The sequence below is a fragment of the Diachasmimorpha longicaudata genome, chromosome 8 (genome assembly GCF_034640455.1).
Source record: "Diachasmimorpha longicaudata isolate KC_UGA_2023 chromosome 8, iyDiaLong2, whole genome shotgun sequence".
In the NCBI taxonomy this organism is placed as follows: domain Eukaryota; kingdom Metazoa; phylum Arthropoda; class Insecta; order Hymenoptera; family Braconidae; genus Diachasmimorpha; species Diachasmimorpha longicaudata.
In genome coordinates this window covers 2,769,661-2,788,792 of record NC_087232.1, presented here as the reverse complement: position 1 = coordinate 2,788,792, position 19,132 = coordinate 2,769,661, and the positions used below count along the sequence as shown (strand labels likewise).

At 36.5% G+C, this 19,132-nt stretch overlaps 1 protein-coding gene across 1 annotated transcript in view; it reads right to left on the bottom strand.

Moving 5' to 3' along the window:
• The window catches only part of LOC135165312 (LON peptidase N-terminal domain and RING finger protein 3), a 32,008-nt gene that overhangs the window by 3,911 nt on the left and 8,965 nt on the right, over positions 1 to 19,132 (bottom strand). Inside the window, exons 2-8 of the mRNA XM_064126478.1 lie at positions 2,976 to 3,094; positions 2,215 to 2,337; positions 1,843 to 2,064; positions 1,358 to 1,457; positions 1,043 to 1,245; positions 509 to 810; positions 111 to 318 (exon numbers count right to left, since the gene is read on the bottom strand). Coding sequence (XP_063982548.1) covers positions 111 to 318; positions 509 to 810; positions 1,043 to 1,245; positions 1,358 to 1,457; positions 1,843 to 2,064; positions 2,215 to 2,337; positions 2,976 to 3,094 — 1,277 coding nt within the window. The remainder of the gene's footprint in view (positions 1 to 110; positions 319 to 508; positions 811 to 1,042; positions 1,246 to 1,357; positions 1,458 to 1,842; positions 2,065 to 2,214; positions 2,338 to 2,975; positions 3,095 to 19,132) is intronic.

Below are 19,132 nucleotides of genomic sequence, written 5' to 3'. Positions count from 1 at the left end.
ACGAGTTTAAGGCACCATCTTGCCAAAAACCATCAATAATTTATTTATTTTACTTGACTTCGATAGGAAGACAAATACAGATGTCCCAATGATTCTATTCATTTATTCACCTTATAATGTAGTTCATGTAAACTCGGAAGATGCTCCTGTGGTACAGACGAATCTCGTAAGAGTTCTACCTTAGCTGTGTCGTAACCATCTCTTTCACCTCCCGACAGAACTCTAAATCTTCTACCGCCAACTGTACTGAGTATACTACATCCGTCTTTCATCAAGACACGATCTCGAATTTCTAGGACGGTGCCATATTGAGCGTATCTAGTAAATCAGAGATTAAGAAATAATTATAAAACACAAGATGCCACAATTTGATGAATAAAAAAAAATTGTGAGATGCGAGAGGAATGTGAAATTCACCATCGAATAATGATTTTCGTGGTGTTAATTTTTTTTTCACATAAATATGGAGATACGATTTTTTAAAAGCAAATATATCGATGTTATTTACCTTTTACTACCTGTTGCATCCTTGTTGAGACAAGCGGCAATACCGAAGTGTCTGACGCCACTCTCTACGCATCTTCTAACCATCAGTCTGTATCTTGGCTCGTAAACAAATAATGGGCAGGCCACACACGGGAATGCAGTGGTACAAACAAAAACAGCAATCTGTTGACTTCCTAAAATCCCAAGATCTTGAACTAACTCGAGCCGATGGCTAGCTGCACGCGATGCATATTCCGTTGGAGCTATTATCATCAGTGCTTTCTCTACGAATTCGGTTACTGTTTTCTGATTACTGGCAAGATACTGGAATATTTGAAAAATTCAAATTAGCCACAATGCAACATGTTGTGTATAGAACACAAATAACATGAAATTATCAAAATTGTTACTACGCATTTTGAGCAATTGAAAACATCCATTGTTCATGAATTAATAATCGTTAACTTTCGATGTGATAAATGTGCTCTGAAAAAGCCTGTAGAGCTTTTTTTTAATGTTCATAGTAATATTTACTGTCCCCGTATATTTGTCTTACATCGGCTAGAGATGTGACACACAATGGACAGGCTGAGGAGTAGTCAAGGCAACGGTCCAGGCACATCCAACAGTATGTATGTCCACACGGTGTTGTCACTGGTTTCCAGAGTGATCGACAGCACAGTATGCAGTCTAAATCACTTAAACTTGTGCCACTTGATAACGGAGGTAGTAGTATTTCTGCCGGCATAGAGTCAATTCCTAGACAAATGAAAAATTGTTTTTGTTACAATATGCTCACCATATTTTTTCTAATAATGTATTTTTTTACCCATGGTCACTCCCCCCATTATATAATGACAAAATAACTCACTCTTTAATTTTTCAATTTCTTGATAAACCCGATCCAGGACGTTATGGAACTTGACATTGGTCTGAGGTGCATTTTTGAAGAGTAGCCTTCGGCATATTGCCTAGAATGAATAATAAAATCATCTATGAAAAAATACAATAAATAACAGATAGTGTAAAAATTGTGTATTTCCTTGGATTGGGATGGAAACGGTGCGGGTGATGGGGAAGAGAACGTGCTGGTTTGCAATCGATAACCTCGCAGCCGCGCACCAACGTCGGCACGTAAATGACACTAAATTACAGAATCGAGCAACAACAATTAATAATTAAAGCCGTTCTCCATTAAAAATAGTTGATTATCCACTTAGGGCTGTATGTATTTATGTGTAAGTCAAAGGAGAACGTTACGACAGAAGAATTAAAATTTTTTTGTCAGCCGTTGGGTGCCCTTTTTCTACTCAGTATTATGTAATTTTTGGGGGATTGTTGATAGGGGCTATTCACCTGTGTGAACTCCTCTTCGCTGCTGCTGTTGTCCTCGCAGTCTGATGAGTTTAGGGCTGGACGACGGTGACGCTGATTGGGACTCATCAGAGGTCGACGGTGGGGATAGTGATGGTCACGGTTTCTTCTCACGCGGACGTTGCTCTCTGATATGCTATAGGGACTGCGAGTAGTGGGCGGACTTTGTCGGCGGTGATTTGTTGATAATATGCGGTGCAATACCTGTGGAGGAATTGAGATTTACAGGCGGCTGGAATGAGGGCTGTCCTGGGATTCTTTGGACAGTGATGATGTGTAAATAAATTAGCAAAATAAATTCCGATCGAATGAACTATTCGAACGATTAAGGGTGTTATTGCTACGGTTACTTACCCTCATTAATTCATGCCGTACATTCTGCGTATTTTTCTCAATAGCAACACTGATACATAACGCGAGAAAGGCCTCCTCATGTCTTCCCAGGGCAGAGAGTGCAACTCCTCTTCTGTAATGGCCCTAAATTGATAAAATAGAAATAGTGATTATGCTGGCGTTTCTCGGTACATGTAATCAGTGCATTCCCCCGTACGCCCACATAACATTAAAAATTTCCACTTGTAAAATGTAAAACTCATTGTGAACTACAATCTCTCAATTGCATCACATCGATCGATAGCGCAATGAGCGATGAGGAAATGTCAACTAATGTTTTCAATTCTACCTGAATTTGTGATTTGTTTTTTCATTCTATCACCATCAATGTGCAATTACGTAATAATAATGAGAAGGAGGATGATCGACAATCGGATTTGATGGCGATGGCAGTTATGATGGAGGATAATTCTCTAATTTTTTGGCTGACAGCAGAAAGTAATTAAAATATAAAATCCCAATAGGATGAAATTTTTTTTCGATGACCAATTTTCTTTTGGCTGTGGAAAATGAATAGCTTTCTTGGGAAACTCAAGGTGAAATTTACCATCAACACATTACTACTGAATTTAGCCGATCAATGAAGTATGACTGAAGTATAAACGGATGCTCAGTTCAACAGGATGTTGGATATTACGACAAACCGGATATTCGCAATTCCTCGGGTAACATCGACTAATGTTTCTCTATAATAAAACAAGATGGATAGAATTTTTATTTACCTTGCCCCAATCCGGTCGCAGTCTGACAGCATGATCAGCGTCGGTCAGGGATGCCTGAGGTCTGTTCAACAACAGCAGTGCATGAGCTCGGTTGCTCAGGTGTAATGGACTGTTAGGTGCTATTAGAAACAAAAAAAAAATACTAATTTAGTGACAGTTCATCTCCAATATTTGACGAGAATTGAGATTTCAGATTTTGTATGAGGCATTTCAGTTCATCTTTTGCAATCTCTACCCAGCAATCAACTCCCCTAAAACAATCAGCGAGAATTTAAACGGCCAAACTATGCTTTGTGTATAATACTAGTCGACCATTGAGCGTGGAAACTTTCATAATCTACCGTATAACTTTGCGTAACAAACAACGGGTTTATCTTTTTTTTTTCACTCTGGTCCATGAAGTAGACAAGGCGAGGGATGTATTTCACAAGCCAGTATACCATGTACCCTATCGTCAATTACCGTTACGAATTTTAACGATCTTTCGTAATAAATTGACTGAGCAGAAACGATTGAGATAAAATTATTGCGAAAATTTGTTGATCAAGGATATTTAAATAAATTGGCTATTTTTTCTCTGGTGAAGTGTTTTCCTACTTTTCGTAGTCAAATATCAGACAAAATTTCAGTCTCGGTGGATTTCCACAAAATAATATACTTATTAATCAATAATAATCAATAAAATTCCATACTATGCTGCACTCATGTCAAAGTATAACATTTTCCGAAGTCATCTTCACTTTTTATTGGATTATGGACAGGGATTATTTAAATAATATCACAACGATTTGACTATCAACTTTAATTCGTTATTTATCGCACACAGAAGATATATCTTTCTCCTACGATGTCTCCAGAGCAACTGACTCTTAGTGACCAAGTTTCCACACTCTAGACCCATTTCACAACAGGCCCTTGTTTATTCATTCCTTTCTGTTCCTCCTCCGGTTCTGTTTATCAAAACTATCCTAAACATTTCGGGACCGTTCGGAAAAAAAATATAAAATACTGACATGGACTGAACACAATTATGGACAGGTGATTAATTTTTGTTCACACATACCAAGCACTCTCAATACTTTCCTTCATCCGCGGATTAGCATTGCCCTTCCTCGAACTGAAAAGGGTAAAAAAAACACCGGAAAATCCCTACAGCATTTGTTGGAATATAGCCTCAGTCTTCTACGAATTCATTTCTATGAGTCTATGGTTTAAAAAATGTATCAACATGGAGAGAGATATTGGGACTAGACATAAACATAAGCCATGAGGTCACGTGGCAAAGAAACTGGGGATCCTTTGTCACATTATAACGATTTTTCTTTTGGTCTCGTTGATCACTTTTAGTCTGCTGTGGCAGGTCGTAGTGAACAGACATTTCTTTCTCGTGCCATTTTCAATAAACTTAAATTAACAAATTAAATTCATTCTCTTCAAAGTTATTTCTCTGTCCCCCATATTCCATTAGCATTCGTCCTGGATTATCTTATTCCTCGTGAGAAAAAAAGCTTTTTTTGCACTTTTATGGCAAAAAAAATCAGTATATCAAAGCGTTATATATCCGGTACATTGACCAGACAGATTGACAGTACGTCGAACTCTCTCTCCGTCGCATGGTAGTTTCCCGCGAATGTCGAGGTCGATACTATCGAAGCGTTAAATCGATGTTACAGAAGCACAGACGGACAAACCGTGGGTAAACGAATGGTTCTCAAAGACATGGCTGAGTTTACTGTGATCTCAGACCATTGGATTACATAAGTCATACGTAGGTAAACGCCAACTATACTCGGTATTATTCCGGTCGTTGTTTTCATGTAAATTATATCAATTCCTTTATGGGTAACAATGGGTCTGCAGGATATTGTGAAAATGGGGTGGGACATTTGCCGCTCGGACTGTTATAATGGAAATGTTAATTTTGATAGTCCGGGACAGTTGCGTTGGACTGAGATTGTCAGATATGATAAATTTACTTAATCATTCGCCCTTGACACCCGTCCTATCGATCGAGTTGTCAACAACCCCCGGACAAAAGCGCGGGCAATGTTTACCGAAGGGGATGGAAAGAAATATTTAATAAATGTTACATATTACTTCCATAATTCCGAAGCGGAATGTGCACTGATTTAAACTATTTACTAACTTAACTATTACCTCAATCTGTCACCAACGAAAAAATCATGGAAATTACGAAGCTTTGTTTGAATTTAACTCATGAAAATCATCATTAAAAGCTGTCGAATCTATAGATATATAATTGATATCACCAGATACAGTCGTAGTTCATTTATTTCTCACTCATAAAAAATTAATTAAACACCAAAATGACAAATGGCGAGAAAAAAATGTTCTCGGCGTCATAAAAAATCCCGATTCATTAATCACTGAACGTAATAGCTTCTGAATCATCATAAAATCCCAAATGGTCTTCGGACAATGCCGAATACTGTCGGGCCAATTGACTATGTCAAAGGGAGTGATCAAGAAGCACGAAACTGTAAATGAATATGTGGCCGGGTTGACCGACCTTTACGTAACACAGTCGATGTTTGTTGCTGGCGTTTATACCCCTCTTTGCGATCTGTCGCTGTGCTGCAGCTGCACGATATTTTCCCTCTTTTCTACCCCTCCTCCCCCCTCCACCCCGCAGCAACGTTGGTGTTCTCGCCGCAGCTTATTATTTCAGTAGATTTTGTCACTCAACTGTTGTTGTTTGAATTTTAAGATTTTTATGGGCTATGACAAAGTGACAGACAGTCTGACAAACGTAAGAGGAGCTTTTGATTTATTTCACGATCGAAATTTCGGGACCAAGATTTATGACCACTTGGGGGAATTGGTAATGGGTTAACGTGGTGCAGAAAACGGAAGGGGAGTCTCATTGTTTTTAAGCTATTATTTACTACGAGAGTACGAAAATGTTAAAATAATTTAACATAGTAAACATTTGAGTGGTATTTTGAATGCTCATTTTTTTAGGAGACTCATTCATTCTTCCTCAACACATGTCAGGGTCAAAGTATTTTTATTGTATTTTTTAGGATTATTGAAACAATAGTAAAATGCATCAGAGGGGAAGCGATGCTACACACGTTATTGTGTGGGTTATTTCGAGTTGATAAAACTGCAGCGTGTTTTCTCTGCTTAGTTGTACGGTATAACCCAGAGATGCGAAATGACTCATTTTTGAGATCGGCGCATGTGACCGAAAAGGAGTCACGTGACGCATTAATTTTGCAATAGTGAAACGGACGCTGCGAGTAATTTTTAAGCGATTTAATGGCAAAATGTCTGTATGGATTCATAATGATGGTCGTAAGTCATTTTTGTTTTAAGTTAAAATACATAAGACCGATTGGTCATTGGGTAATATATAACCCCACATATTTAAGACGGGAAATTCAAAAAAGGACGAAGGACAATCAGTTTCGTATAATTGATTGGATTTCCATTGATTGAATTTTAGTTACAGAAAACTATTGTAAAGCCTCATGAATATATTTATAACGAGAGGGGGGAGGGGGGTGTTAAATACCCCGGTCTAATCCAATTGCCTATTTTTTTAATAGATCAACAGAGCCAAAAAATTCGAAAAAAACAATTAGAATGAATAAATCAAAGGCAGTAAATAATATTCTTCACAATCTATCGAAAGCGGAAGGAGGAAGTGTGTCGGGAGCAATTAGTGATTACAGAAAACTCGACCGTGTTATCGTGACCTAATCGCGCCTGTGTACATACCGAGGACAATAGTATTTTCGTGAAACTGTGATGAATACATCGAGTTGTTCACTTTATAAGTGTAATACTGCAGCTGACTCGCATAGCGTGAACGGCTGAGCACATGGGATGTGTTGAATCAGACAATTCGGAGTCATGGATTTTTTTTATTACTTTTCACGGTCAAGTATTCAGGGGGGTGGTGCAGCCTCCACCTCGAACAAGCTCCTCACTCCACTTTGATCATCGGGTATTCACTTCACGAATAACCGCGGGTGAGCCACTACTCCTCTGAAGGACACTCGTTGTTACCTCCTGACCTCAATACTCTTTGCTAAGACCTACTTTTGTGAATTGTTTTATTGATTCGGGAGCTTCCTCGGTAGTTGTCAATTTTATAGAAGTTATAAAGGTGGAAAAATATTCATATTTGGAATATATGTCTCCACCTTATGATGTCAGGGTGTTCCTTAAGACATTTAACATTGAAATAATTAAGGATATCGATTTATTTAAAAAAAAAATGAGATTAATGTATGACATACCCACTCTTGTTAATTAGGTATAGTGCAGATAAGTGTATATAACAAATCGTAATATCATATAACAAATTAGAATGTGCATTTTTAGAGCAGAGTAAACAAATTGGTTTAAAAATACTTAAATAAAAAAAATCTCTCGAAAATGTTTGGAACAAAATCTTCAGCGTTGAAAGACAAGTCATTTCCAAATATCTTCGGTAGACCCTTTATTTATTATTATTAAGTGTCTGAATAGTTGAAATTCGAGTGAAATCGTTGATATTCACTGCAAAGGTATAAATAAATGTCACGTAAGAACAAATAAATCAATTATTTGAATATCCGTAAATAAGAATTTTAGGATTCTCAAGTCCTGACTATTTTAAAACTTATCTACTGATGATTATACATTATTTATTATTGAAAGAGAAAATCTGGAGACACAGATGACAAGTCAGTTGCTTATGGCATTGTTGCAAAGCCCCACTGAAAACAAACTGGCGACTACAACCGGACACTTTGGCCCATCTCGATCCAATTGCATAAGTTTCACCGAGTCCATTGACTTCCCACCTGGGCGCTCTTTCCCTACTTAATTTCAAATGCCGTTTGTCGACTCATTATGTCATTTCGAAACATGGAAGCAGCTACCCGAGTCAAAATTTCACCGGGTCCCCCAACATAGCCTTAACGTTCTAAACTTACTTTTCTTTGATCTGCAATTTTTCCGCGGAATCTTCAGCATATTTCCAACCTACGTCAACTTATTCATACATGTACGTCAAAAATCCCTCAACTTCCCATCGTATACTCAACCTACCCTCAACGTCAGTAATTTTGGGAGTAAGTTGAGTATATTGTTAACTTACATTGGGTATTCTCAACGTCTAGATTAGGACTGGATTAAAATTCTCATTCTCATTCTCCTATCCTCAAGCCTCCAACACATCAGGTCCCTTCGAGTCCGGAAATCAGCACAGTGCAATATATGCAAAATCTGCAATTTTGCCAATTCCGAACTCGGAACAGGTTCTACCACCGCCGCCAAGTACAGAAACTTCGATTTTTTATTAATTATAACTGGGCGCAAACGAAAAAAATTAGCGAAGGAAGGGTGGGAAGGGAGTGACGATGAGGGCGGAAAGGGGGAAAGGGGAAGGTAATTGCCCCTACAACCTAATAAGTTGAAAGAACGTCAGGGGTAGGTTGAAGATCAACTTACATTCAACGTAAAATCCGGAATAAATGGAAATAAGTGACGATATGCACGTTGAAAGTAAGTTGATTCGTGAATTGAGCATGTACAGTTGTCAACCTGATTCCAACGTCGCAAACTGGCCCGTGGACGTTAGAACCATGTTGAAAACCTCGGTGAAATTTTGACTCGGGTACCATTACATGAACCCCGGTTGATACAAATCGCCTCGAGTTATTGATTTAATTAGCCACCGATGATTCCTAATATTTTTCATTTACGAACGACTGCTGACGTAATGGAGAATCGGTGATTATCGTGGACAATGGTCTTCGTTTCAGTTCACCTCAATTCTGTCCCATGTCGTTTTATCGGTGAGGGGGTGGACGGTTCAATTCAAGTCCACATACCAGTTGAAAATGTTTATTCAAGTGACAAGACGCAGTTACGATTCATCGGGCACGAGCTTATGCGTCGCGACTCGATCCCTTACATAACGCTTTTTTTTATTATGTAATTGGAAACAACGAGACGAACTTCTAGGCATTTGGTTCATCAAGCGAAATATTCAAAAAAGTTCAAAGCGAATTAAAAGTAATGACGCAAAGACGATTTAATTCTGATTGAAATCTCAACTGAACTGTTTTTCGTGTTTTATTGTTAAACTAACAATACTAATTCATTAATTAGTGGATATCTACTTCCTGGAGTATTAATTTCTTATGGGAAAACATGTGAAATTGTTTTTATATTTTTTTTGTATTTCGTTGGTGAGGACGAAGAGAATACAGTAAAAATTCACGTGGTCCCCCTTTTTTGAAAAATGCAAAATTTCACGTTAGATAATAATGATACCGAGAGTTAGATCAGCGAAATGTCTAATCTATTAAGACACTAATTAGTGCACTGATAGAAGAATGCCTTAAAAACCGAGTAAATTCGGTTTCATTTTGTGTTTAATTTACTGTAATGAAATACATATTTGTTTAAGTAAACTTTAAATATTATTAATTTAATAAAATATATTTTCCTACATAGTTGAAGGAATACCACGGTCTTACTGATGCCACATTATTCTAATTTTTATATTAATATTTATCGAATTTCAATTGATAGAATACGCCAATTCAAATCGACAATTCAAGTCTTCAATCTCAATTTTTACACATATTCTCATCATTTTAATTAATTATTAATTAATTGAAACTATTCAGTCACTATTACCGAATAGTTTGTCCGAATAGGCATCCCAACTAGCAACAAATATTTATTTTTTCTGATTCAACAGCACTATTTAGCAACGATTCCCGAATCTCGTTAACATCAACCGGATTCTCCCATCGCACAGAGAGAAACATTCAATAAATTAAATGGTCCCAGAAAATATATAGTACAGTTCGAAACAAAAGAAAAATGACAACAAACATTTTTACATTCTTAATATTTTTCAGTCCATAGTTTGTGTGGCATTTGTTCGTTGTGGAAGAAGAAGACAAAGTGAAATTTTCTATATTTTTTTTTTCACTATTTGGACAGCTTTTGCAAATTTTTCGAGTATATTACATTCTATTAAATTCACGTGGTCTCCCATTTCCGTTGAGTACAAAACTTCTCGTTAGATAATAACGACGCAGAGAGCCAGCCAGTGAGTTACTTGATGTATTAGTGCCGGCACACGGACCTGGGCCGCCTAGTGTCAACGTAACCATTTATATAAATCTATTGGGTTACGTAATTCCTGCTGATCGTTGTACTAAGATATATTCGGTTATAGTCTACCATATTTACGAACTATTTACCTCCGTGTGGATTTTTCGATGAGCTGGTGGAAATCATTGGACTGTGATTTTCATCATTCAGAGCGTCAATCTAATGGGATTTTCATATTAAAATCGGAGACCTTTGTTATTAAAGCTGAGTAATTAATCAACGGCCACTGAGTTAAATCAGTATTTTTAGTTTCATGAAGTCATTCTCGTGTTGCCGGACAATCATGACGAAAATGAAGAAACCGAATTTGGGTATAAAAATTTTATCATTTGTAACGATAGGAAACTCTAATGAATTATGGACTCACCTCGTGATTCATCAGTAAGAACAAAGAATAACTAAAAATACTATAGTATGTCTCAACTTTGTTTTGATGACACAAAGACTTAATGAATATTCATATCCCCTTATCAATTTCCCCCAAGAGGCAGTATTGTTCAGCCTCCACGAAGGGATTCCGATTATCACAATCCGACCTTGTTATACCACGTAATCTATAAATAACTGGATGTGAACTATGAATTCCAACTGCGATCCGAACTTTCTTATTTTCCCCATATTTTCATTCGCACGTTTGTCGGAAAAATTCAAAAACTGCTATAAAAAAAAATTTATTTCACAAACAAGAAAAAATAATAACAACTGGAAAATACATAATAATAATTTATATTTATATTTGTATCTGCATTTATAATTTGTATTCGTAAAGTTTAGTAGATTGTCAAGTTACATCATAATTCATCAGTAAAAGCCAGATATTAATTACCATATTTTTATAGATTTAAACTGTGTTTTGATGACACAACAGTCTAAAGTGAATATTCAAATGCTCTTATCTATTCACCTCCCCCCCTCCCCCGCCCCTCTGCCGACCCACCTAACGGCCGGAATTGTTCAACCCCCACGAATGGACTCTCATTGTAACAATGGGACCGTGCTGTACAACTTGATCCATAAATAGTCGAGTTTGGTGGAATTACATAACCGTATCGAGCCATGATTGCAGTATGATTCATAAGTCCGGAGTCCCGTACGTTTATACAATCTCGGCTATTGCTTGAATTCAATTTCACGGAGACTCGCCAGCGCATTGTGACACGGGGGCTATTTGATCTTCAGCCCAATAGAAATTCATCTCGACTGGTTCAACGGCTTTTCCTCTGTGTTTATACTTTCCGTAATTTAGTAATTGAATTATTCGACAGTTGTATGCTCATACATTTTATCTACATTTGAACGTATTTCTTTCTCTCGTCCAGCTTGTTTATGGATTCACATAAAATTTTTAAATAGAAGAAAAATTTTACGTAACCGAGGCCAGACGTAATACGATCAAGAGGATTGTGTATCCAGTTGAAAATGTCAGGGGATTTTTTTTTACTTGATTATTATTTTTTTTTAATTTAGTGTGCTATGGGTTCGAAATGGAATTACTAATTTTTCCGCAATTATTGATGGATAAATAAACTTTCTTGACTCGTGTTTTTTTAATTTTTTTTCTGTTTTAACATCAAAACTACTGGGGCATAAATAAAAATTGATTCTCCCTCGTTCAGTTGACCGAAATGTTCATAAAATAAACATTCGAGGTAAATATTTTTCCAGGACTCTGAGTTTACATAAGAGACGTATTGGTAATCGAATATCCACGTGACTCGTCTAATCTTATCTCCCTTTTTGTACACTTTTCATGTTTCATTTTCACGTGTATTTCCGAACAAGAGCACGTACTGTCATGTTTGGAGATGGAGTGAATCGATTACATATCCTCAAACGGAATTTTATCATTTATATAATCATCAATGTTGTCTGGTGAATTCGGCCATTGGTGATTACAATCGGCATTACTCTCTCCCACCTGTTTACGCTTATTGATGAATTTATTCATTGATTTGTGAAGCGACAATCGGCGGCTGATTTAAGTATCAAACGGTGTGAATTCATTTCTAAAATTACACAGTTACTTTCGTGAGAGTTACGTATCAAAATCCTTTCGTAATTATCAGTCGTACGGTTACGTCCTTCGGTGTACAGATATGGGATGTATTTTTCCAAGTTTCCTTTTTTGCTTCAGTTGATAATTATTATCTCAACAATTCCATTTAATAATGACATTGAATGAGGTAATTTACTTTGCATTTATTTTATCTATTCATTATTGTTATGTTTTTGTTACTCATTGAGTCCAATGCATTGTATGCTATTCTATTCCAATTTCAAAAGGTGATTAACTTTATTTGTTTCTAATAAAGCAATAAAATAGAGAATTTTAAGGGCTCGCATTTTAAAAAAAGGAAAAAATACGGGAACTTTTCTGGTTTTTTAATTGAAAAAGATAAAATAACATTTCTGCAAAAAATGAGATTTCCGAAGCAATGAACGCACGATCGCGCTTTTGGCATTGTTCCCACATACTTCGCACAAGAATACGCGAAACGTGGAAGACTTCGCTAGAGAGTTGAGAACGAATTGATCTGAAATATTGGGCATTGTGTGAATGTGATACTACAACGCCCTGAGTATGTCAACTGTCGGCTCGTTGACTCAAAGCTGGCTGGCTCTATTTCCTTCGTCTATTCATTTTTTATTCACATTATCTGGGTTATTATATAATAAAATATAAAACATTGTCATTCAAAAGTTACCATATATGCCACAGTTTCTCTATTTTTTTAGTATTTTATCATTTCGTTCATTTATTTATTTTGATTTTTCTTATTTCTTTGTCCATTAGTAGAAAACGCGAACACTCGAGGCCAATTTTGTGACTGAATCAGTAGATGAAAAACTTAATGACGTTGTTTACTCAAAAATAGATAGTTAAGTGTTGATGAAGACAACGTGATAAAAAATGGAATGTCTTTTCAAAATTGTTCTCCACGATTGAATTCCTTTTGACACGAATTGAACAAGAGAAACACCCCCAGCACCTTTTTTATCTTCTGAAAATCTATCAATAATTTTTCTGAATATTTCTGGAAGATCTGAGGAATAAGTTGCAGGGGAACGCATAATCAAGCTGACTTATTAATTTATAATATACATTACAATCAATTGAACGACGAAAAACTGTTGTCTCGCTCTTTTGGTTCTATTCATCGACTTTCCAGTCTCCCGTCCTTGATCAATCACCCAAGGACACTGCAGTTTTGGTGGAGTCCATTAATGTTAAACCAGGTCGTGGTATTTCACCATGACACAGATTTTTAAAACGCATATACTGTGTATAAATTTCGTCTCGCGTTACATAACACATACGTTACAAACCCTCATTTCCAGCGGGTTTGGCCGATCATTGGGTCGTTAATATGCTACTTCGTATTTTGAATACATAATCAATCTGGAAATAACCCTATCTGAGATGTATCAGAATTCTTTAGGGAAATTTCACTGTTAGAATTGTTTAAATTCCGACGACGGTACATATACCCCTACGATATTGTGATCGCGAATTTAATTTCAGATCCAAACGCTCTAGAAAGTTTTTCTTAAATTTTTTTTGAGCTCGCTTTCAATATGTTTACATTACGATTCAATTGTCTCATTTTTATTGGAGAACTGTTGTCATCAAATGTCCAGCAGAAGATTTGTAGACAGTTTTAAACGCGGGAATCAACAATTCGATTAGCGATTACCCTGTAATTTTTTCCGATGAAGTCATTGGAGCCAATGTTAATTAATCGATGATGATCACTGGATTTACAAGAATGAAGAGTGATTAATCATTCACAATTATCGAATCATCATTGATGCTATTTCGAATAAATACGGGAATTGGAGGTGAAAATTAGAGTGCGCTGTTATGGGACACCTGTTCTATTGTTCACATCCTCTTGAGAGATCCTTTAAATACGAAATAACGTCACGTGACACGGTGATGATATGTCAATCAATTCTCAATCGCAGAAAATCATATTCAATACCAACGGAAATCGGCATTCCACTCATGCGCGACTGTCTTCCGTTGCTTATACAATTGTCAGAAGAAATGGAATGAGACAACAAAGGAAAAAAAATATTGAAGTTCTCGCCAACTGTTCAATGCATAATGAGAGAAAATGATTACCGAACAAAAATTCACGACTCGAACAAAAACAAACTACTGATGAAACAAATTAAATCAGAAAATGTATGGTATTCTGATAATTGATGTCTAGACGAGTCGGTTGATTAATTATTACCCGTAAATCGAGCCTGGGCGGAGTTGGGGGCATAATGGCTCGGCATCCTATCCGAACGGCAAATCCCAGTCGTTGGCATAAATGAGTTGTGAACATGCTTTATAGAATTAAAATGAGAGAAAAAAAAATTACTTATTGTGGAGTACACGGGAGAGAAAATGTGGGACACCTGAGACTCGTGTGACTCACGTGCTACTGCAGCATTATCACGAAATAAAAAAACAAATAAAAGTAAAGGAAAATAACGAGTGCAACAATGTATACGTGTTAACGTATTTGATCGCGTAATTGAGGTGGCGATAGCGCTGATGATTATTTTGCATTCACATGATATTCTCAAATTTTTCTTTTTTTTTGCATCGTAAAGATAAGATGATAGTTGTGGTTACAGTTGTGATAGTTGAGGAGATTGTATGCACTGATTTAGAAAATGTCACTGCCCTTGAAGACCAAGAATATGTTTACCAAAATGTTTTTATTCGTTTCGTCCTGAAATCTGAGGAAAATGACACGTAACAAATTTTCGGCGTTTGTCACTATTGAGAGTGCATAGTATTTGTGGACAAAGATTAACCGTCTGTCTGTAGCTCTGTTTGGTCTATGTCAGTATTTTATATTTTTTCTCAGAACAGTGCCGGAATGTTTAGAATAGTTTTAATAAACAGAAACAGATAAGGGAAAGAAAGAAATGAGGGAATAAGGGCCTTTTGTTGAATGGGTCCAGAGCAAAATTTATAGCCAAATCGTTTGATATTATTTCGTAAATCCCTATCCATAATCCAATGGTCACGAAAAATTCAATTCTGCAAACATTGAAAACATCATAAAATTTCTGTTATTTCAGCAATCGGAGAAACGAATGTTGGGACAGACAGTTCATGCATGTGGATAAAATATCCAATTAATCGTTATTAAATATTATCAGCTTGTGCCCCTGAGATTCGCACATGTCTTGCCTGTACAAGTATTTGTTTATAAAATAATTCGGGAAAAAAAATACCGAAGAAAATTGAGAAATTCCTCGGAGCAATTTTTTTTTGCAGATCGCTTGGGAGAAGGAAAGTAGAGAGGACCTTAAATAATGAGACAGAACTACGAAGGGGAGCCGAGGCCTCCCCGACCTCTACCTCGGTTTTAGTGGCCATGACACGTTGCTCCCGTTCCTCTCGCGAATCATTCCCAATGCGAATTCGCTTCACTCACTGGCGGGTTCTTTTATTTGTCATGAGTCTTTTATACAAGAGGGGAAACGGATACGTCATGGAGAAGTTCCTCTGGCGGATCAATACCACGACGAACTGCTAATCGAGGATAAATGCCATTTTCAAGAATAAAAATCCATTACTTGAATCTAAATATTGGATTATGAATAGGGATTTATGGAATAATATCAACCGATTTGGCTATAAATTTTGCTCTGGACCCATTGGACAAAAGGCCCTTGTTCTCTCATTTCTTTCTTTTCCCTTTCTGTTTCTGTTTATTAAAACTATTCTAAACATTCTGGCACTGTTCTGAGAAAAAATATAAAATACTGACAAGGACCACGCAGAGCTATAGACAGACTATTGGATTATGGATAGGAGGGATTATCTCAATAATATAAAAGCAATTTAACTATTAACTTTAACTCTTTATTATCGCACGCAGAAGGTATATCTTTTTCCTATGATGTCTCCAGATCAACTGACTCTTAATTACCAAAGATTTCACATTCTAGACCCATTTGACAAAAGGGCCTTGTTCATTCATTGATATCTGTTTCCTCTCTGGTTCTATTTATTAAACCCATTCTAAACATTTCAGTACTGTTCGGAGAAAAACTATAAAAATTATACTATACTGAGATGGACTGAAAACAGCTATAGACAGATGATTCATTTTTGTCCACACAAATAATCACTCTCAACGCCAAACTTCCCTTAACAGTGTTCAAATGTTCCATTTAAATTTCCACTAACAAAGAGCTTATTATATTGCAATTAATTATGTAACTTATTTAGTTCAGTGTTTTCTGCGCAAAGGATTGTCTTGCGAAAACCGTCCAGTGAATCCTTTTTGATCACTGAGAAGCTGTTCCGAAAATCTCTCGGCGATTTTTCTCAAAATTTCCGAACGATATTCAGCAACCAAAATTTATTTGCAAGGGGCGTCATGACTCTCAAGTTAGTCAGTATTTAAATTAATGGATTTTGTTGATTAAAAAACTCTCATCCGCGTTTATTGATCAATTGGTAGTCGTCAGCCGGTCGTCAATTGGTAGTCGTCAGTCACTGCTGGCGTATCAATGATTTCGAAAAATAGAAAAGTGTTCAATGATTCAGTTTTATGATTAGTTACTTTTTTAACACATTTCTACCGTGCATTTATGAATGCGCAACATTTGATACATTTGAAATATTAACAGAGATAAGTCGGAGCTCCTCACAAGTCTAATGGACGAAAATCATTAAAGTCTGACTGGAGTTTTAACTGCAACTTTTCCAGCGTCTTTGACGTAATTCTGAGATTTCCTCATTTCTTATGGTTTTCAAAATGTCTTTATTCACGTGATTATGAAATTTTCCACATTATACAATAGATCTTCACCGCGTGTAAGATCAGTTTGATCTTAAATCAAGGTTGCATCAAGCCATCGTGAAATCTCTTTTTCGCAATAGCCCAGTATAACCCACGTAATGCTGTGTTGTACCACAAACGGAGAATGGAGATACATACTCAATATCCCTACCATATGGACTGTACAGCACAAAATTCCTGGAATATTACGTAACGCATTCTTGGAGACATATGGTCGATATCACGTCTGGTTATCGCCCGAGTTGGAGCCTCGTCCAAACATTTTCTTTTCGTGTTTGATGGAACGAGATTTTTCACGATGCAATTTGATGCACCCAGTGGTAGACATTTTTCAATAAAACTTTCCCTTCAACGCTTGGAAATTTCTGTCAAGGGACGGCCTAATTAACTAATTAAATCTCATAAAATTATTTTCCTTATGTTTGATGGAATCAAATTTTTTTTAATTCAAAATTTATGGAATTATTCCAACTATTGAATAAAAATAGATAGAAATCAGAGTAAACGTATTTTTTGGCTATTGGTTAATGTTATATTCTCAAAAAAAAGAATTGTATTTTATAATTAGAGAAACTGAAGACGTGGAATACTGTTCACAGAATAATTTATTCTTCAAGCGAGACTCTTAATTTGTTAGAAGGGTTGAAAGGTGAGAGGGTGATTTGGAACTGAGGCTAAGGGAGAGTTCCTCTACGCAAGATGAGTTCAAAAAATGACGGAATAGAGGATAATTGAGGAGTGGGAGTTTAGGAGGCACCAAATATCCTGAGGTACTTATTTGTTTAGGATGAGGAATGCGTTAGAGGATTAAGAATGGGGAAGACGTTAGAGGATTAAAAAGACGATGGGGAATGAGGAAATTAGGAGCGTATACAACATTAAATAAAAACTGGACGTAATAAAAAAAAACAACTCTTGCCTTGGTGAGGCTCAAAAGTTGGAATTCTATGGAGTTGTCATGGAAATCTGTGATTTCAGGATCTTCTCATCTACAACGAGTTTTAATCACGCCCTTGAAAATTATTCCTAAACTCTCCATCAAAGTCATATCCTATATTGGATCAACATCTCGGTAAACAAAATTTTCATCAAATTTCCATCAATTTTCCGGAGAACGTGGGTCAAAAATTAATGTTAGTGTCCAGCAAAATCAATTTATTGTCGAGTTCATATTGAGTTATTCAAGATTCATCAGAACTCGCTTCATCTTCATGTATAATTATATCCCCAGCGTTGAAGCTCAGTGTAACGCCTTGAGTTCACTTGGTGACTTCAGCTCGACCTAAACAGGTATTCATAGAATAGTCGCTTGAATTTTCGTGGGGGAGCGTGATATCCGGTTGAAGATTAAGTGAAGTTTATTCCCAGTGGGTTTGCCAACATTTATAACCGGTAAATTACACATTGAGCGCTCAATACGACTACCTTTCAACGGTCTCCTTTTCCTCTTCCATCAAAACTAACATTCTGAGAGCAGAAAAAACACGAATAGGTCCACTATTTACGAAGATATTCAGAGAATACTGTTTTGAGTCGAATGAAGGGCTTTTATACTGCCGAAATTCGTCGGGCAGAGTTAAGTCCCATTAAGACCCATAATCAGATGAAAGGCTGAATTTAAAAAAATAGTTTAGCAATTTTTTTCCAAATTAATCGCCGAAAATTATTAATTTGATAATTTTCGGCGATTAATTTGGAAGATGGAATTGAATCAAGATTCGAACGGGTGCAATGCTTTCATTTTGAACCAAAAATCGTCATCATATCTGGAGATACAAAAACATCCCTAAAAATATTCATCACAATGTCACCCAAAAACAACCAACCTCTCATCTATCAAAAGAAATTCTTCAAAGTCGTCATGTAAAAACGGTAACCCAACTCACTGTTGTGTTTGCCTTAGAAATAGTGAGCCATCTGGCATCCCAGCTACTTCATACCCTGCCAGATGCAACAAAAGTCAACAAGTAATCATCAAAAATCCCAGAAAACAGTGAAAATCGATGATTCATAACGTAATAATATGTCCTAAAGCAATAACCTTGAACACACTCATCTTCAGAATATAAAATCCCATAATTTTTCAACACCCGTCACAGAACACTTATATAATGACATTACATAGCAGTCAGTGAAGGGCAGGTGATACATTAGAGTCACGAAAGTGATCTCCATATGTGAATTTTT